Source organism: Salmo trutta, chromosome 8, assembly GCF_901001165.1.
Source record: "Salmo trutta chromosome 8, fSalTru1.1, whole genome shotgun sequence".
NCBI lineage: Eukaryota > Metazoa > Chordata > Actinopteri > Salmoniformes > Salmonidae > Salmo > Salmo trutta.
The window spans coordinates 5,253,117-5,274,760 of NC_042964.1; the positions used below are offsets into that span (position 1 = coordinate 5,253,117).

At 41.3% G+C, this 21,644-nt stretch overlaps 2 protein-coding genes and 1 long non-coding RNA gene across 3 annotated transcripts in view; 2 read left to right on the forward strand and 1 right to left on the reverse strand.

The window, feature by feature from the left end:
• The first annotated feature begins 517 nt into the window (after window positions 1-517).
• LOC115198096 (arf-GAP with Rho-GAP domain, ANK repeat and PH domain-containing protein 2-like) lies at window positions 518-16,514 on the forward strand. The gene is made up of 5 exons (XM_029759779.1): window positions 518-745; window positions 7,124-8,033; window positions 13,317-13,402; window positions 15,662-15,738; window positions 16,357-16,514. The coding sequence occupies exons 2-5, from the start codon at window positions 7,234-7,236 to the stop codon at window positions 16,423-16,425; spliced, it is 1,032 nt and encodes a 343-aa protein (XP_029615639.1). The 5' UTR covers window positions 518-745; window positions 7,124-7,233; the 3' UTR covers window positions 16,426-16,514.
• Window positions 8,095-21,486, reverse strand: LOC115198098 (uncharacterized). Its single transcript, XR_003879174.1, has 2 exons — window positions 21,206-21,486; window positions 8,095-9,157 (listed from the first exon to the last, which is right to left on the reverse strand). It is a non-coding gene; the product is annotated as an uncharacterized LOC115198098 (long non-coding RNA).
• Window positions 19,036-21,644, forward strand: part of arap2 (ArfGAP with RhoGAP domain, ankyrin repeat and PH domain 2) — a gene marked incomplete at its 3' end in the record, with an annotated part of 151,628 nt that continues 149,019 nt past the window's right edge. The window contains 1 exon segment of the mRNA XM_029759778.1: window positions 19,036-19,182. Within this exon segment, the coding sequence (XP_029615638.1) occupies window positions 19,151-19,182 (32 nt within the window).

Below are 21,644 nucleotides of genomic sequence, written 5' to 3' on the forward strand. Positions count from 1 at the left end.
GTGTGTGTGTGTGTGTGTGTGTGTGTGTGTGTGTGTGTGTGTGTGTGTGTGTGTGTGTGTGTGTGTGTGTGTGTGTGTGTGTGTGTGTGTGTGTGGGTGTGTGGGTGGGTTACTGTGCTGGTGCATGCTAATACATTCCTGTCTAGGTAGAATGCATTGCCTGAGGCCTCTTGAATCAAGCTTGGACACGCAAAGAGAAAGGGCCTGTGCTCTTTTTCACTTAAAGGCAGTCTTTTTTTTTAATGAACGGACGCTATAAGATTTGACACACAGGGAAAATACAGTATTAGAATATTTTTGAAAATTGCATTTCTTAGCTGACAATCAACAGACAATTTACCTGTATAATCATGCCATTAAAAATACAGGGATACTGTGCGAATAGGAATCCATAGTAAGACAATTACATAATGTTTCACAATAATAACAGCCCTATAGAAATCGCAGGCCTATGAATTGATACTCCGACAATAATATCGGTGAAGTTATTCCGCCGTGCTGCGTAAAGACGCTGAATTACTAAAGCGGGTTCGTTGCGCGGTTGCTGTAATGGGCGTGGAGTTGTAACATCTCGCTTCAACAGGCAAGAGAAGGAAACGGGTGGCGAATGTCAAACCAGACACGTTCTTCTGGAAGTTGCGATATGTAACTAGGAACTAAGTACAAAGCTCGACAACGCAGCAGGCGTATGGCAGAAGTCGAGAGGTGATACGTGAGATTTCTGCTCACCTGTTTTGAACCCCAGGTAAGATCAAGCCCGTCCGTTACTGCTGCGGAACCGCACTGACTTCTGCTGTGACAGTCCGGAACGTGGTAATCTCGCAACATTCGCTGATGTTAAAACGTAGAAATCAGAGAAATACAGACCTGTTATAACACAAATATCGTAGAAAAACAAATATTTTATATTTTATAGTCGTGGGTACATGAATAAATAGATACGTGTGAATATTGCGGATTTATGCGCTTCTTATGTTAATGTATCAAACCTAATCTTTTCGAAAGTAGGCCTACAAAAGTGTGCTTAGAGTTTATGTTTGACAGTTGACGCACCGTTGTGTATCCTTTTTAAGGTAAAAAAAAGACTTACGTACTGATTGAGACTGTTATTCGTTGTAGCGCTTAGGCTGCTTGTGATGGACTGTCTGGTGTACCCACTCTGTCAGACCCTGTCAGACTCTGGTACGACAGCTATAGCTATGTGTTCAGTCGGCAGGCCTTCGGTTACTAACGTTCTCCTTTATCTAAAGGCAGAGGAGGTTGATTACAAAAAAGTATAAAATGTCTGAGTAGCCCACATCAGCTATGAGACGTCTAGATGCCAGTCAACAGATTGGTTTAAGATTAAACACGGTTTGTAGTTGGAAACAACAAGTGGACGGTCAATCGGCTTCTAACTGGCTCATAAATAGCTTATATGAAGACGTGTCTTATCACAATGTCTACAAATCAGGTGGAAGTTTCAGATATAAACCCCTCTGTGTATATTCTTTCTGAATGAGGGGTTTTAGGGTGGTAGGTCGTTCCTAACATGGAAGCATGTTTAACAGGCAGGGAATGGAAATGTCAAGTTGGACTTTGTTCTTGGCTGAATGTTGTCAAGAAATGTGAGGGTGTGTTAGTCACTGTAGGACCAGGCACGCAGGCAGCCTGGGAGAAGGATGGGCACATTACCTGGCTGTGACACACACACACACACTTTGCATTCCTGTCGTAAGAATACTGTTTGTGCGCGTGCGTGAGTACTGTGTGTGTGTGAGAGAGACGGGTACATCAACAGGCAGTCGTGTGTGTGGTGTGTGTGTGTGTGTGCGTGTGTGTGGTGCGTGTGTGTGTGTGTGTGTGTGTGCGTGCGTGCGTGTGTGTGTGTTTGAGAGCTCATGTCCCTATACGCGATACTGCTTCGCTTAGTATTGCGTTTGATGTTTGTTTCAGGGTTCCATCTGGCATTCGAAACATCACTTTTTATTCTATAGCGTTTTCCATCCTCTCTCAATTTCTCTACCGTCACGTAGGTTGATACATTGCTATGTTTTCATTCATAAAGCCCTTTTTATAAAAAGCCCCACTGTACCTAGCATCGTTACTAATCTTTAGACATACGAGTCACAACCCCCGGTCTCAGGGATGGTTAACTCTGGAAATTATTTTGGTCTGTACTGAGTTAGGTAAATCAGCTTTTAGTTTTCTTGCACCCTATTTTTGGAACAATCTTCAGAATGTTCTTAAATGTGATGTTCTGGTGCCTTTAGGGTAATTCAGAAAGCTGATTGAGGACCTTATTACTGATGAATGTGATGTTCTGGTGCCTTTAGGGTAATTCAGAAAGCTGATTGAGGACCTTGTTATTGATGAATGTGATGTTCTGGTGCCTTTAGGTTAATTCAGAAAGCTGATTGAGGACCTTATTACTGATGAATGTGTTTGTTTTTTATGACCGTGTTTTTCTTTCTGCTTGCATTTTGTATTTATATTTTGATATGTGTATTTTCTGTAATTCAGGGCTCATCTGATAAATAGACCTTGGTCTCAGTATGACTCCCTGATAAAATAAAGGTTAAATAACAATTCTTGCTGATCTTCTTCTTTATAGCCAGACAGGGCATAGTATTGGATCAATGCTTTGTGAGTCTATTCCATTCTAAGGTTTGCAGATTGGGTGGTGTGTGTGTGAGGGGGTGGATTGTGGTAACCAGAGAGAGATGGCAAACTGAGTCAGAGTGTGTGTGTGTGTGTGTGTGTGTGTGTGTGTGTGTCTGTGTGTGTGTGTGTGTCTGTGTGAGGAAGGCGTTTGTGCCATAGTCTGTAAGCACTCACCCCTTGCCAATACAGGTCCCTGCATGTTAAGGGATTAATACACGCAGGTATATCACTTTGATACGCAGCAATATAATTCACTAGAGAAATACACATCACCTTTCACCTCTTAAATTAGCCTCTCCTTTACACTCCGTGGGCCGAATCTGTTCTTCACATGTGAAGGTAACTTGACATAAGTGCAACATCAATGCATTCTTCATGTCAACGTTGGAGTTGGGATTTTTTAAATGGCAGTTTCTCCTCATCTCATCTTCGATGTCCTTGGCGATCTCGTGAAATGAAATGAAACAAACAAACAAGCACAAACACGCGTGTAGCCCTTTACACTCGTACCCGTATACAGGTTGGAAATGGCAGATTTGGACACTGATAAGCGCCTAAATTGGAACACAGTGGCTGTACAGTAACATGCTATACAAGACGTCAGACATCAGGGGTCTCTGCTTCACAGCTCTGTATGGGGTTATGATTGACAGCTGTTCTGAACTTGAGCACCACGTGACAAGAAGTCGCCCCCCCCCCCCTCCCTCCCTCCTGCTAATTGGACAACTTTTGCAAATGTTTTGTTGTCTGAGAGAGAGAAATGCTGTAAAATTGAAAGGACTCACTGTATTATGAAAGATGAGATGAGACATTGAGAATTATAATATTTGTTTTAATTTTATTTAACTAGGCAAGTTAATACCACTTTGTCATACAAGCAAGCCAAACACCCGTGAGCCCAAATGGGCTCTTCACATTTCCATATCATAACACTCATGTCATATCCAATGTCAGTGTTTATCATCACTATGTTTGATGTACAGTTACAAGATAACAATGACGTTATACCCCGGGTTGTCCTGAACAGAATGATCACTCTGCTGTGATGACAATTTGCTGTGGACCACACATCTGAGTGAACTCATGACTCAATTCTAATACGCAGCGACTGAGGCCCCTCATGATGTGTTCAGATCTTTTCTGTGGCCCAATCAAAGTTGTTCATCCCTGATTTTAACTGGTCATTGTTGGCAATAGAACACGCTTTCAAATGCTCACCTTACCCAGATTGGGATTTATAATGGACCGTTTTTGGAATGCGTAAACAACAATAGTAATTGTGTGATGTCGGGGATCCAGGGCTGTGTTCCAAACAAAACAAATACAAGTGTGCTTGTTCTAGTTCCTCAACGCCACAGCTAGGAGAGATCAAAAAAGCACCTTATAGTTGAAGACTCTTCTTTGATTCGTAAAAGTGAATTGGAATTACTTACAACTGTGCACACTTTGGAGAGATGTGTGGCCACTTGGAAACACCAGTTAGACCTCTCACACAAACCCTTGTCATTGCTTTGTCTTATACTGCACCTACCACAATTTTTCTAAGAATTTTCATGTCATGTTACTGGCTGTATCCAGAGTATTTTCAGATTTCGTTATCAATAAATGTGGAGAAAAGTACACTACATGTAAAATGCACATAAAATCAACAGTGTAATGTTTTGGATTAAGTCTTGTCAAGTGAACTGTGGTGTCCTTTTTAGTCTAATAATTTTGCCATAATCTCCAAACTGTTCCCTTTTAATTGCTACTATGGTTATGCATTTGCTTTCCATATTTCTTCTCTAAGAAACTTTTCAATTTAGACCTATCCCACAAGTGTATTGGGTTAAATTAGAAGAGGTCTCAGTTTTTATTTGTTTAAATTTTATTTCACCTTTATTTAACCAGGTAGGCTAGTTGAGAACTAGTTCTCATTTACAACTGCGACCTGGCCAAGATAAAGCAAAGCAGTTCGACACATATAACAACACAGAGTTACACATGGAGTAAAACAAACATACAGTCAATAATACAGTAGAAAAATAAGTCTATATACAATGTGAGCAAATGAGGTGAGGTAAGGGATGTAAAGGCAAAAAAGGCCATGGTGGCGAAGTAAATACAATATAGCAAGTAAAACACTGGAATGGTAGATTTGCAGTGGAAGAAAGTAGAAATAGTTAATAATAGTTGAATGCAGAAGCATTCTGATATAGCCTCAGTGGTAGTGGGTATAAAAGTGGGTATACCACATATGAAGTTACTTGTTCCTCAGTGTTAATGCATGCTTCTCTCTTTGACTTCTCATTAACAACACCATACAGGGCTTCCAATAACAGTCTGGTGTTGGTCTGATGCTACTGTGAAACAAACAAAACTGCAAGCGTCAGGGTCATATTCATTAGGTGCCAAACATCAGACAACAGACTGAAACAGGCCTCAACAAATGTACAAAAAAAAACAAAAAAAAATTCTGTTGCATGTTTTTTTCTTTTTTTTTCGTTGCATGCTTTTTATAGTGTAGTGATGGTCATAAATGACCTATAAACCCATTTACTAATGTTTGTGGTGATTACTGCTGCAGAGCGTTGAAGTATGACCTAAATATTGATGCCATCAGCACTGTTGGGCCTTGTGGTTATGGTTCTGGAATAATTAGAGTTACAGTACCTTCAGAAAGTATTTAGATACTGTGACTTTTTCCACATTTTGTTACTTTACAGCCTGATTCAAAAAGTAAAAAATAAATAAAAATATCTACACACAATACCCCCATAATACCAAAGCAAAAACTGATTTTTATAAATTTTTGCTAATGTTTTACAAATTAAAAACAGGTATATCACATTTACATAAGTATTCAGACTCTTTACTCAGTACTTTGTTGAAGCACCCTTTGGCAGTGATTACAGCATCGATTCTTCTTGGGTATGACACTACAAGCTTGGCACACCTGTATTTGGGGAGTTTCTCCCATTGTTCTGTTGCAAGGTGAAACTTTGCCCCAGTCTGAGTTCCTGAGCACTCTGGAGCAGGTTTTCATAAAGATTATTTCTGTACTTTCCTCTGTTCATCTTTGTCTTGATCCTGACTAGTCTCCCAGTCCCTGCTGCTGAAAAACATCCCCACAGCACGATGCTGCCACCACCATGCTTCACCGTAAGGATGTTGCCAGGTTTCCTCCAGACGTGATGCTTGGCATTTGGGCTAAAGAGTTCAATCTTGGTTTCATTAGACCAGAGAATATTTTGGCAAACTCCAAGAGGGCTTTCATGTGCCTTTTACTGAGGAGTGGCTTCTGTCTGGCCACTCTATCATAAATGCCTGATTTGGTGGAGTGCTGCAGAGATGGTTTCTCTTCTTCTGGAAGTTTCTCCCATCTCTACAGAGGAACTCTAGAGCTCTGTCAGATTGACCATCAGGTTCTTGGTCACCTCCCTGACCAAGGCCCTTCTCTCCCAATTGCTCAGTTTTGCCCGGCAGCCAGCTCTAGGAAGAGTCTTGGTGGTTCCAAACTTCTTCCATTTAAGAATGATGGAGGCCACTGTGTTCTTGAGGACCTTCAATGCTGCAGACATTTTTTGTTACTCTTCCCCAGATCTGTACCTCAACACAATCCTGTCTTGGAGCTTTACGGACAATTCCTTTGACCTCATGGCTTGGTTTTTGCTCTGACATACACTGTCAACTGTGGGGACTTATAGATACAGGAGTGTCCCTTTCCAAATCATGTCCAATCAATTTGAATTTACCACAAGTGGACTCCAATCAAGTTGTAGAAACGTCAAGGATGATCAATGGAAACAGGATGCACCTAAGCTCAATTTTGAGTCTCATAGCAAAGGGTCTGAATACTTCTGTAAATAAGGTATCAGTTTTTTTTATTTTAATACATTTGCAAAAAATTCTAAAGTGTTTTCTTTTTATCATTATGGGGTATTGTGTGTAGATTTCTGAGGATTTGTATTTATTTAATCCATTTTAGAACAATGCTGTAATGTAACTGTGTAAAAAGTTAAGGGGTCTGAATGCTTTCCCAATGCACTGCAGGTGGAGTTGTTTACAGGAAGTGTTTATAGTACATGGTATGGGGTGAGAAAGCGTGTTGGAGTGGAAGACTAGACACTATGGAAAAAAAAAATGACAGAGCAGAGTAAGGTTAGTTCTTATTTCAAAGGTAGATAGAGTAAAGGTGCTATTTCTATTTCCTGTTGAAGATGGACCGGCTTGTTCAACAGTAATACATACTATTTCTAGCATTGACATTTGTGTTCTTAGGTTTTTACTGTGGCGGGGAAAGCACTGGTCCAGATTTAGTTTCAGTGAGACTGCACAGTGTAGAATGTCAACTTTTAATGGAAATGAATTGATAAGTGGATTTTGAGGAAACATCATGATTTTTTTCCCCTTCGGGATATTAGATGCCCAGATACATTAGCTACCAACTGTCAGAGGCATAATACATTCTTAATTGTATCCCTCTTGTTTCTATCCTCAGAAAAAACACCAAACCTTCCCCCACCCAACACTTTCACTAATGCTAATCTACCTTAGAGCCATCATCAACTCTTCTCTGGTGTTGATCTAGACCACCACCAAACACCCACCATGTCAAATCCCACTGACCCCAGAGAGGAGATCCTAGACTGGCTGACCAGCCTGCATCTGCCCCAGTACGCTGACGGATTTCACCTGGGGGGCTTCCAGTGCCTGGAAGACTGCAGGGGGCTCACTGAAAATCGCCTCCTGGAGCTCCGAGTGTTCCCTACAGGCCACCGTAGACGGATCCTACGTAGTTTGGAAGCCCTAAGATTGGCGGTGGAAGAGCAGGGGGAAGGGGAAAAGGAGGGGGAAAAGAGAAAGCCCCTCCCCCAACCCAGACACATCTTCATGACAAATAAGAAAAGGGTGACTTCCTGCCAGCCTAGTGAGAGGGTAGAGCAGGCAAGATGGGAGGGGAGGCAGACCCTACACCCTGGGGTTGGCTTAGGGATTGAAGAGACAGAAGAGAACACTAACACTTCTATAAAGGGGCCTCTGAGACCACCTCGGCCGATACCGCGTGACCCTCGTAACGTACGCACCACTTCCTCAGCTTCAAATTCCACATCTGGCAGCTGTGACTCCCTCTCCGTCTCCTCCCACTCTGGAGAGGTGCCCTCTGATTGTGAGATCTCCTCTGAGGAGCCCTCCCCTTCCTCTACAGACCTTTCTCCCGGGCCTGACCATGTCCTCTCTGGGAAAAACCAAGAGGTTTACCAGGGGAAGATGGTGGATAATGTGATCTATGAGATGGGCCCCAGCTTGAAGACACCAGCCAAGGGCCCCCGGCCCACCCGTTCCTACAGACTGAGGCACCGGCCGGTCCCTGGGATTCCTGACCAGGTCATCCTACCCCCACTGGACTGGTAGGCATCTCTCATCTGTCTATAATGTACTGATAAGTCTATTATAATATTAAGTGATCAATGGATGTGTATACAGTTGATTTATGTTTTGAAACTTTAGCACTTTCTCATAGATGACACACCATCTCTTTTCAGTCTTGTGTTCCAAAATTTCAATGGTGTTTTTTTACATTGGATAAAAGTACAGACTCAGAGCTTCTAAATTACATATCATACACTGTAGTTAGAGGAAACATGGGGAAGTAATGCAGCTGTAAAAGGTGATACACTTAGAATCCCATTTAGAAGAAAAAGGCATTAAAACATTTTGCTGTGATTTTCACACTTGCTCTACATTAATCGTTGGGAAACATATTTAGAAAAGGAATAATTTTACCAAATTGCCAAAGGGATTCTCTGAACATTGTCTCACCAAGTTACCCATTTAGGCAAACCATTTACAGTATTATATTGCCTATGGTTATATAATAAATATAACCTTTCACATTTACCAGCCACAGTGCTGCTCTTTGATTACGGCCATTTAGCGTCGTTCATAACCTCTAAAGCCTTAGAGCTTAAATAGATTTAAATATCTCTTAAATATTTTACATTGGATCACGTGAATGTGGCCATGTGCTAAAGCAGTGAGGTAGTGCTTAAAAAAAACAAATAAAAGATTTCAACAATAATATACTTTAACTTCAGCTGCTGAAGGTAGGGGAAAAACATAAAGGCTTAGCCTGAGAGCATATTTCTGTCCTGCCCTTTGGAGAAGGACATGTCCTTTTCATCGCAAAAGTCCTGAGCTTCTACAAAATATGATGTTTGCCAGGTTGTGTCCAGTCCGAGGGATGCTTTCACCTCTCTGGGAGGAAGGACGTCAACGTTGCACAGCAGCTGAAGCCGGGTTCAATATATTAGAGAAAGCTCCTTGGCCACAACAACACCAGGCTCCAGACTGTTGAAGCTGTAAAGGAGGAAAGCAGACTAAAAATAGACAGGACATTCAAAACCTTGCATACCAGAAATAACATTCATTGACCCTCAAGTCAAAGCAATAAGCTCAAAGCACAACATTCCTGAAGTGTTGCTTGTTCACCCTTGATCATCTCGTTGTACAGGAGGCAGAGAGCAGGTTTATGCTGAAAGACAAATTCCAGAAAAAGAGGTTAAAACATGAATTAATTAATGTCAGAGACAAGATAACTAACTAGATTTAGCAAAAATGTAGCTTCATAATTACCAACTGGCTAGATGTAAATGGTATTAATTTCATTCATTTGAACATGCAAAAAAAAACTACCTCAATCTATAACCTAATAGCTAACAAGCTATTTAGCTATCATTTTATTAAGGCTAGCTAGCTAGCCAACTTGGCATGTGTCCCTATAACATAACATGGGGTTTGATTAACTTGCTAATTGATTAGCATTCACACCACAGTGGCTACTTTAGGTAGCTAGCTAGTTAAACATGACAAACTGGCTAACATTTAAAACGATTATAATTATATCACGGATGCTTTAACTCATCAGTAATGAACATTAACAGTAGAATGCAGTTGGCCAGCTCAGCTAGCTGTCTTAACGTTGCTTCATCCCACAACGAGTCATCTGTAAACACTGACGAGGCAAGCTACAAGAGCTAATCACTTCTATGCAACTGTCTAGGAGCTAGCTATATAGCTAACAATAGCTAGAAATTAAAACAACTTTGATACAGTTGAGACAATAAAATGTGTAGCTATCTTGGTATGTTTAACTGAAACGCTTAATAATCCTTCCCAGTCGGCTTCAACTAGTCCAGAGTGCTTTCCCCACAGAAGACAGAGCTTTTGTCAATACCAGCAGCTGTGTTGACAACACTGGTATTGAAAGCTGTAGCTACACTTTGCGTGTTGTCCATGATGAAAATAGAAGTAAATACAATGGATCTTTCAAATATCCGCGGTAGCAGAGAGCAGGATGTGCCATTTGACAGAGAAGACTTGAGTGATAGAATGGACTCTGTTTCTCGTGAATGTCCCAGACCCCCTCATTATCATAGCTAGGCAAGATGTTGTATTTTCTCTGTATCTTAACAGATTTGTGATTTCACATTTTATTTATATTTACAGATTTCATACAAGATTGTTATTAAGGCACATGAAAGTTCACATGTTCAAGAAGGCATTTCTGCAGTAAAAAAAACAAAAAAAAAACACATTTTGATGAAAAAAACGCTTAAGTTCAAATGCCTCTCCTGTGAAGTAGTGACATGCATCTTTCTGTAACGGTTTAGGAGACAAACACTCAGAGCGCCGGATTCCATAATTACTGGAATGGCTACGACACTCTTTCTGACCATTTGATATTTCAATTGGGTAAATATTTCATTATGTTAAAATAGGTCATATAACCTCAGGACACCAAATGTAAATTGTAATCAGTCAGAACATTTATTGATTGATCCAGAAGTATGTAGACTGTAAATACTAAAATAAGACCTAACCTATATTGAAATTAATTTCACACATATAATAATAGATGTGGCCTAAAAACAAGAATAAATTGACAATAGTCTGATGGGTGACAATATTATCAATTGTCAAATGGAGAATGAATAGATTGATGACCAGTGCAGCGTGCATTGAGTAAGAAGATAACGGAGTGAACCACTTTTTGATTGCTAAGAGAGCAGATTCAGTTCTTTTGCCAAACGACTCTCAACATTGTGCGGATGGGCTCTGTTTGAGAATATAAACTGGGTGGTTTGAGCCCTGAATGCTGATTGGCTGACAGAAAAAAAATATTTTTACTTCTCAAATTACTTTGGAAACTAGTTTATAATAGCAATAGGCTAAGGGCTGTATCCACGCACTCTGTGTTGCGTCATGCTTAAGAACATCCCTTAGCCGTGGTATATTGGCCTTATACCACACCCCCTCATGCCTTATTGGTTAAATCTTACTTGACTAGAATAAGGGCAGCTTCACACGTTCCTCATGTGAGTACTGGAGACAATCAGCAATAGCCATTTGTGACTCACAGCCTGGCTTCGGTCTTATGTAGCAAAATTTCAAATTGTGTTTTTTACGTTATATAAAATTAGAGACTCGGAGCTACAAATTGATGTATCATGCACTGCATTTGAGGAACAATGGGAAAGTTATTCTGCTTTGAAAGTTGTGTGTGTATCCCACACCTGTTGCGAGGGAGTGAAAGTTGTTAGGGACAATTTAGGATGATTCACAATAATTGTTTGCTAATATAATAATTGCTTACCATAATGTAAATAAAGGTTAAAATGGAATTTTGGTAATGGCGAGACTAGTGAGATGTAAAATCCTTTGCAAAAATTGCCTACATTACTACAAATATTAATAGCTAATTATGGAAAATAAGGAACAGTATTTTAAATATATCACCCCATGTTCAAGAATGGCCCTTTTCCCTTTATTCAGATTACAACTGCTCACTTTCGGTTGTTTGAAAACGAAATCATCTACAAAATATCGTTATGTTTTAAACAAGCCTTAGAAAGTTGGTTGCAATTTCAGTTTAATCCACCTGAAAAGACAGAACAAATAATACAACAAATATTGTGGTTAAACTCAAATATAGTAATTGATTAAAAAAAAATTATAATAATAAATTAAAGGTATAATTTTTGTAAATTATATCATAAATAGGATTGGTGGAGTTATGTCACATATGCAGCTAACACAGACATATGGAAATGTCTGCTCTACCCAAAATTACAACCAACTAATTGCAGCATTTCCACAAAAATGGAAGAGGCAAGTTGAACGGGAAAAAGTAAGGAACTTGTCTGTCGGCCCTGCATTAAAGACCAAAAATGGTTAAAGAAAATTGTGACAAATAAAAACATATACCATTTTCATTTAAGGACCAAAAAAATTACAGCTGTGCCATATAAATTGCAAAATAGTTGGGAAGATATTTTTGATGTACCTATTCCATGGCACATGGTTTATGAATTGACATGCAAAACAATGCCAGATTGAAAACTTCAAATTTTTCAATTCATATTAATATACAAAATTCTTGCAACCAATAGAATGTTATATATTTATATATATATATATATATGGGGGATACAATCTTACCAGCTCTGCAGATTCTGCTGTGAGAAGGCAGAGTCATTAGATCATTTATTTGGTATTGTCCATATGTAACTCGTTTTTTGTCACTGGTCCAGGAATGGCTGTAGAATTGCAACTTTTACCTAGAACTAACGCTGCAGATAGCAATACTGGGTGACTTGAAAAGTTCTAATCAATCAATAATAAAATAATTATTTTAGCAAAAATGTTTTTAATTTACAATCTGTAGAAGTTATGAAAATAGAAAGGTTCAGTACTTTTGTGAAGCATCATAGTACAGTTGAACAATATATGGCAAATAGAAATCCAACATGGATGGTGTTAAGAGATAGATGGGAGCAGTTGAATGGAGCTGAAGGGTGGGACTAATAACAACAAGATAACTATTGTAAACCATATGGGGTCTGTAAAATGTATATAGTGTCAGAACTATTGTGAAATTGCACATTTACAAATATAAATCCAACTGGATGGACTTTAGAAATAGAGGAAGGACTAAAAACAAACACAATATAACTATTATAAAATAGATTGTGTCTGTAAAATGTGTATAATATGTATAAACTGAAGGTAGAAGCCTAAGTGTTATTGTTTATTAGTTTACTCCAATTGGGGGAGGGGTGGTAGGGTTTGCAGGGAATAATAAAGGTATATTATTTTTAAAAGTATGGATATATATATTTACCCAAATAATATATGGGAGATTGGAAATGATGCAGACAGTTACATTGATGGAAGCAACAATCTTTCTGCAATATTAAAGCTGATCACCAAAAAAAACAAAAATATATATAGCTTGCTAGCTAGGTAAACAAAGTACCTAGCTAGGTAAACAACGTTTAAGTTCACACACGGTGCATAACGTTAGCTAACGAGCCAGCCAGCTAACGTTAGCTAGTCAACCAACAATGAACAGTGACAACAATGCCACAGTGCTGGGAGCTAACCAACCATGTTCAATGTTAGCTAGCTAACATTAGGCTCTAACTAGAACAGCAAACGGCTCTTTTTACTTTCAAACGGCTCTCCTGTTAAGTCGTGACTTGCGACGTACACCTAGTTTCCTGAATCGGGTCACATTTGGGGAACATATCCTTTCTAGTGTTAACTCAAAGGCATATATATATGGTTTTCCTGATCCCCTGTGTGTCAGACAGCGTTCTAATAAAGTTTATTCCATTCTTTTCCCTCCTCAGGAGCTTGCCGCCGCTAACATCCACAACCGACCTTGAACACCTTCCCTGCGCCCAGGTTCCCGGCGGTGCAAACGGCAACCAGAAAGGTCTCCTAGCAACAAATCCTATTTTAGCTCTTCCTTGAATATTTTATATTATCGAGTCAGCAGGCACTACTATTGTTTGCCCTGATGAAAAAATGGGGGAAGAGGGGAAAAGGGAGAGAGAAAGAGGGAGTGTGTTTTAGGTTTAACACGGGGGGGAACCAACGTACCGTTTTGAGGGTGCTTTTGCGTAGTGGTGCCAGTGAGGCCTAGTTTCTATCCTGCTTCAGTCTCTTAACTCCAGAAGTTGTTTAACTTTGTTGGCAAATTGACCTTTAATGATACATGCAATGTGTTATGAGGTCTGTGTTGATGCCACCCTCTGTCTATGGTGGCTCCCATATCTGTTGAAAGGGGATCTGATTCTTTCCTTCCAACTGTATATACAGTAAATACAACTTCCCCCCTCTTTCTTCCTAGTTCCTACGTCTACTTTTCCTCCTCTATTAAATGTACTTGGTCTCTCTCCCCCCCCCTCCCCTCCCCAATAGATCGTGATAAACGACCCTACTGTCTCTCAGACATCAGACCTGTCCATAGAGATAAGGGTGTGATAGTGTGTTCCTCTTCAACATAGAAAGTGGATCTGTCTCTGTCTCTCTCTCCCCCTCTTTCTCTCTTTCGCTCAGCCCAATAGATAGTGATAGATGACCCTACTGTCTCTCAGACATCAGACCTGTCCATAGAGATAAGGGCGTGATAGTGTGTTCCTCTTCAACATAGAAAGTGGATCTGTCTCTTTCCTTCCAACAATAAATACAACTTCCTCCCCTCTTTCTTCCTAGTTCCTACCTCTACTTTTCCTCCTCTATTCAATTTACTTGGTTTCTCTGTCTCTCTCTCCCCCCCTTTCTCTGTCTCTCTCTCTCTCCCTTTCTTTCTCTCCCCCCCTTCTCTCCCTTTCTCTCTCCCCCTCTTTCTCCCTTTCTCTCTCCCCCTCTTTCTCTCTTTCTCTCAGCCCAATAGATAGTGAGAGATGACCCTACTGTCTCTCAGACAGCAGACCTGTCCATAGAGATAAGGGTGTGATAGTGTGTTCCTCTTCAACATAGAAACACAGCCACCAGGTCCTACTATCTCACAGTGCCTTGTCTCGATGGCCTATCCAGACACATACATCATGTCTATGTATGTGTCTGGCTGTTTGTGTAGGTATGTGTGTGTCCGTCCGCCGGGGGATGTCTGCCGGCCCATGCTGTCCCCAGGAGATGGGCGATGTTATTTGTCACTGTGACAGGCGGTGGCCCACACCGGGTCGCTCCGGGTCTATAGACTGATGGTGTCTGGGTGGTCTCACACTTCCTCCCCCTTGCCTCCCTTCTCGGCTGAGGTCCCCATTGGGCTTCACACAGGGCCAAGGAACGTCCTTGGTTTGGCTAGTGTCTGTCTGAGAAAGGGAGAACAAGTTTTTTGCACTTTTGTAGAGGAGGAGGGGAGATGACAGGGAGGGAGAAGAGAGAGAGAGAGAGAGAGAGAGAGAGAGGGAGGGGAGACGACGGGGAGGGAGAAGGGAGAGGGAGGAGGAGGGGAGATGACGGGGAGGGAGGAGGAGGGGAGACGACAGAGGGAGGAGGAGGGGAGAAGACAGGGAGGAGGAGGAGGGGAGATGACGGAGGGAGAAGAGGGAGGGAGGGAGAAGAGAGAGGAAGGAGGAGGGGAGATGATGGAGGGAGGAGAGGAAGGAGGAGGGGAGATGACGGAGGGAGGAGAGGGAAGAGGAGGGGAGATGACAGAGGGAGAAGAGGGGGGAGAAGAGGGGGGAGAAGAGGGAGGGAGAAGAGGGAGGGAGGGAGAAGAGAGAGGGAGGAGGAGGGGAGACAACGGAGGGAGGAGAAGGAGGAGGAGGGGAGAAGAGGGAGGGAGAAGAGGGAGGGAGGGAGGGAGAAGAGAGAGGGAGGAGGAGGGGAGACGAGAGAGAGAGGGAGGAGGAGGGGAGACGAGAGAGAGAGAGGGAGGAGGAGGGGAGATGACAGAGGGAGAAGAGGGGGGAGAAGAAGGAGGGAGGGAGGGAGAAGAGAGAGGGAGGAGGAGGAGAGAGGGAGGAGGAGGGGAGACGACGGAGGGAAGGGAGGGAGACAACAGAGGGAGGAGGAGGGGAGAAGGTAGGAATATGCTTCAACATTTTACGCGGAACTCTGAGGGGAGGATGCATTCAAGTGTTATGGTTATGTGGTGCAGCAACAGTATGTAGACCTATACCATGCACATTTGTCTGTGAGAACTAATGATAATGTTTTATGTGTGTCCTTCTCTCTACTCTAGCCCCACTGCAAAGAACGTTGTCTCCCATTGTTCCTTATGGAGAAACCTTCCTATACAACAACCCAGAGAACATACTGGTAAGGTGAAATACTTTAGAAACTGAAGTTGTATATGAACCCAAATAGGTCCACTACTAATAAGCACTTAGACCTACAGTTGGATTGATTACATTCAATATAAGAACATTATTTACAGCCAGGCAATGATAACAAGAACTCCAGAGAGATTTGGTCACGGGGAGGCTGATCAGAGCCTGGTAGGCCCCACCTGTGCCAAGTCAGTTATTTTGGCAGGAATAGGTGCTAAGTCATATTCTTGTTTTCTTTGTGTTAATTGTTACCCTTTTTACAGAGTACCTATTCTCAGAATCTTGAAATGTTCACTGTTTTGAGATTGTGGAAGTAGCTAAGAAGCTAAGAGAGAAACTGACTATCCAGTTCTTTTTTCTATTTGTCTGCCCACACACACACATCCACTTCCCCCTGTCTCTTTTTTCACTGCAAATTGAGAGTAAACTTGAGCAAATTGAGAGTAAACTTGAGGCTCAATCAGTTTCACTTTGGCCTCTGAGGTTAATAGAAATGTCACCTGCTAGCCTAGCCGCTAAGCTAACCTAGCCACTAATGCTATCAGTCTAATAATGCCTGTTTTGAAAGTGTGTGCCTTGATGACTAATTGGTTTTCTTCTGTCTCAGGACCAGGGTACTAAAGAACTGTTCAAGAAAGAAATCAAAGAGAATCTCAAGCAGAAAAAGCTGAGGTAAGATGAGGGTCACTCTGATACACAATAGTTGTGCCTAACTGTAAAGACTACCTTTGCTTAGGCCACAAATAGTCAAACAGTATTTCAAAAGAGGAAGGCGTTTAACTACTGAAATTGGCATGGTTGCTAAACCCTGCTTCAGTAGTCTGTACAGTAGCCATATAGTATTGCACCAAATAAAGCTAAACCAAATTGTAATTACATTTTTACAAATGCGAAAGTATTACACAAATGTAACACAAGTAGCATTTGTAAAAATCTTTACACAAATATTATTGATTGATTGATATACATAGATTGATTGATGTGTATATAAATATTGATTGATTTGATATATATAAAATTAACGTCCTCTTACTGTCAACTGCGTTTAATTTCTGTGAACTTAACATGTGTAAATATTTGTATGAACATAACAAGATTCAACAACTGAGACATAAACTGAACAAGTTCCACAGACATGTGACTAACAGAAATGGAATGATGTGTCGCTGAACAAGGGGGGGGTCAAAATCAAAAGTAGCAGTCAGTATCTGGTGTGGCCACCAGCTACATTAAGTACTGCAGTGCATCTCCTCCTCATGGACTGCACCAGATTTGCCAGTTCTTGCTGTGAGATGTTACCCCACTCTTCCACCAAAGCACCTGCAAGTTCGCGGGCATTTCTGGGGGGAATGGCCCTAGCCCTCACCCTCCGAACCAACAGGTTCCAGACGTGCTCAATGGGATTGAGTTCCGGGCTCTTCGCTGGCCATGGCAGAACAATGACATTCCTGTCTTGCAGGAAATCACGCACAGAACGAGCAGTATGGCTGGTGGCATTGTCATGCTGGAGGGTCATGTCAGGATGAGCCTGCAGGAAGGGTACCACATGAGGGAGGATGTCTTCCCTGTAATGCACAGCGTTGAGATTGCCTGCAATGATGACAAGCTCAGTCCGATGATGCTGTGACACACCGCCCCAGACCATGACGGACCCTCCACCTCCAAATCGATCCCGCTCCAGAGTACAGACCTCGGTGAAAAGCTCATTCCTTCGACGATAAATGCGAATCCGACCATCACCACTGGTGAGACAATACCGCGACTCGTCAGTGAAGAACACTTTTTGCCAGTCCTGTCTGGTCCAGCAACGGTGGGTTTGTGCCCATAGGCGATGTTGTTGCCGGTGATGTCTGGTGAGGACCTGCCTTACAACAGGCCTACAAGCCCTCAGTCCAGACTCTCTTAGCCTATTGCGGACAGTCTGAGCACTGATGGAGGGATTGTGAGTTCCTGGTGTAACTCGTGCAGTTGTTGTTGCCATCCTGGACCCGTCCCACAGGTGTGATGTTCGGATGTACCGATCCTGTGCAGGTGTTGTTACACGTGGTCTGAAAATGCGAGGACGATCAACTGTCTGTCCTGTCTCCCTGTAGCACTGTCTTAGACGTCTCATACATAGCATGGACATTTTATTGCCCTGGCCACATCTGCAGTCTTAATTCCTCCTTGCAGCATGCCTAAGGCACGTTCATGCAGATGAGCAGGGACCTTGGGCATCTTTCTTTTGGTGTTTTTCAGAGTCAATAGAAAGGCCTCTTTAGTGCCCTAAGATTTCTTAACGTGTTATGTGACCTTAACAAGAAATTTGTGGAGTGGTTGAAAAATGAGATTTAATGACTCCAACCTAAGTGTATGTAAACTTCCGACTTCAACTGTGTGTGTGTGTGTATATATATGTATATGTGTTTTTTTTTTCTTCCATTAAAATAACATCAAATTGATCAGATATACAGTAGAGTTTGTTAATGTTCTAAATCACTATTGTAGCTGGCATCGGCTGATTTAAAAAAAAAACATTTTTTATGGAATATCTACGTAGGCGTACAGAGGCCCATTATCAGCAACCATCACTCCTGTGTTCCAATGGCACGTTGTGTTAGCTAATCCAAGTTTATCATTTTTAAAGGCTAATTGATAATTAGAAAACCCTTTATTATTATGTTAGCACAGCTGGAAACTTTTTTTTTGATTAAAGAAGCAATGAATCTGGCCTTCTTTAGACTAGTTGAGTATCTGGAGCATCAGCATTTGTGGGTTCGATTACAGGCTCAGAATGTCCAGAAACAAATAACTTTCTTCTGAAACTCGTCAGTCTATACTTGTTACGAGAAATGAAGGCTATTCCATGCGAGATATGTATGTATGTATGTATGTATGTATGTATGTATGTATGTATGTATGTATGTATGTATGTATGTATGTATGTATGTATGTATGTATGTATGTATGTATGTATGTATGTATGTATGTATGTTTGATTTGATTTTGATTTATAAATTGCAACTCAACGTCACCCTATCCCACAGAAAGAAGCATGGTAAGATCAAGGAGTCCAGGAATAGCAACAAGACACAGGTCCCTCCACCCACTTCAACGGTCCACAACCTCTATGAAGATGACTACTCTATAGTGGATGAGTGCACCACCAGTTGGGAACTATCCAATCATCCTTGGCCTAATGCTGCTACGGCGACCCCGGAGCCTCTCCTCTCCGGCCCCCTGCCCGGCCCCACCCTCTCCCAGGTCGTTCCCATGACGATGGTGGCGTGTGACCTGTACTCGGAGCCCTTTGACACGCTGGGTGGTCTGGTGAAGAATACGTTACCCGTGTTACCCGCTGACCACGCGGATAATATCTCCCCTACGCCTGCTTCTACGGGGCCCCTAAAACCAAACTCAAGATGGGGTGGCTGGACAAGCTCTCACCACAAGGGTAAGACCACAGGAAATAGAAATAGAAATAGAACATCATATATATGAAATAGAACATCATATAGTAGTGTTCTATTATACTATTCTATTATGGTATGCATTAGTTGAAGCTCAATGTTACATTTAATTCTACCTACCATCATATCTAAGCCAATATCACACCAATGTCGATGAAAATTCACAAATCAACTTGATTGGAGGTACACAACACCCTCCTTGCGTATCGTCATGTGCCGTCCGGCTGTTACAGAGACCAACATACCGGATTTTTAACAGGGTCGTTAGCAATTGGGTTTTCTGCGTCTACCTAGCTCAAATTCTACATGTCGGATTAAAACTAGACTATAGCGTCCATTAAGTGACCTTTTGGATTTAAAACATTTTGGATTCAAATCAAATCAAATTTGTCACATGCGCACAACATGTGTAGACCTTACCGTGAAATGCTTACTTACAAGCCCTTAACCAACAATGCAGTTTAAGAAATTGAGTTAAGAAAATATTTACGAAATAAACTAAAGTGAAAAAAATAAAAATAATAAAAATTGACTAAGTTTGTAGGTGCAACCGTTTTTAGAATTGAATCGCTCTCACGTGCACATTTCCATCCGTTAAGAACCAACGTAGCATTTCTAACATCTTTTCAGCCGAATCTCAGAGCTGTAACTGGGTCAACTCAGTTGCTCGGCAACAACACAGTTGCCACATCCTGCCAGCTGTAAGAAGTGGCTGAGAACAAATCTAGGCTACTGTAGCTAGCTAGCTATATGGTGGTATTTAAGCTGAGGATAATAAATGCTAAAATATATTTTGATTAGCTAGCTAATTTATCTAGCTAACGTTTCTTGTCCAAAGTCCAGCAGCTAGCCTCTGTAGCTAGCTAGCTAACACCAGTCAGCTGAAAGCTATCTAATTAGCTACCAGAATAAAACAGCTGACAACAACAGCTCGACACAGAAGCTAGATAACGATAGCTAGCTCACGTCCAAATGCCAGTCCTACATTTTCCCACAAAACATAGCTAGCTAGCTACATCAGTTCAAAACCAACACCAGTGGTACAGCACTAGGGGTGGGGGGAGGGGTTAATGCCCCACCCTCCCCAAACCCAGATTATATAAATGTGTAGGATTTACAAGCTGTAAAAGGCACAAGTAAGATGTGGCCCTAGTGTACGAGGGGGGAACTTTTTGTTTCGACTTGATGGCTGAGGTATACGACCTTCAAAAGTAATTAACTTTTAACCGTTTTCTTTTGCTTTGCTTTCAATTGGAAATTAGTCATATTTTACATTATAAACTGGATGGTTCGTACCCTGAATGTTTATTGGCTGACCACGGGTATGACAAAGCATTTATTTGTACTGCTCTAAATAGGTTGGTAGCCAGTTTATAATAGCAATAAGACATATCGGGGCTTTGTGGTACATGGCCAATATACCACGGCTAAGGGTTGTGTCCAGACACTCTGTTGCGTTGTGCTAAGAACAGCACTTAGCCGTTGTATATTGGCCATATACCACACCCCCTCGTGCCTTATTGCTTAAATGTAAGAATGCCACAATGAATTGAATTATTCACCTTCTGAAAACTACAGAAAATTACTTTTGATTGTCCATGGTAAATTCTAACATACTTTAATAGTTAGTTCAAAACTGATTTGAGCTATTAGAGGGCAACAGCCACCAGACCAGTGTTTAAACCAGCAACCCTTGCAGTTATGCAAGCACACCACCTGTGCCATTAATGCCCAGACCTTTTGGCAGAGGTCAAATTAAAGGTTACACTAACACTCCCTGTGGCAGACTTGGTTTTTGTTTTTACGTCTTTCGGTTTTGTACACCAGCTTTAAACAGCTGAAAGTACAATATTTTGGGTTATTTATAATATATTTCAGAGCGGTTTAGATGATTAGAATAATTCTATACACTATACGTTGCTTGTTTTGTCACATAAACTGAAATTAGACAAACTATTAGAATTTTAGCAACCAGGAAATGGAGGAGCGATTTTCTGCATAGTGTACCTTTTTAAATACCCAGGCGTTGTAAGATCTGGCATGCGTCTGCAATGTAGTCGTGCAGGAACTCGACCAATGACTACCCAGAATCCTTAAGTGGGTAAACAGAGCTTATTGTTTCTGTTCTCATCCTCTTCTGTTTAGGTGTGAGAAACCAAACCTTATTTTAGTTTTCACAACCTCAGAGCAAACCAGCGGTTGCTTTATATATGTATTTTTCTGCATGTTTACGTTTTCATAGTTCCTCTTACAAAAAAAATCTGTCACTTCCCCTTTTTTTTTTTTTGTGCCCTTCCTCTGAAACCACATGATTAGCATAGAGTTGTCAAACTGCCGTAGTTTGAGATGTTGAATATTCATTTATTTTAACAGCATAACCAGCACCTGTTTTACTGTACCATATGGCAGGCTTGTGTATGATACTATTCTACTGTACAGAATGAAC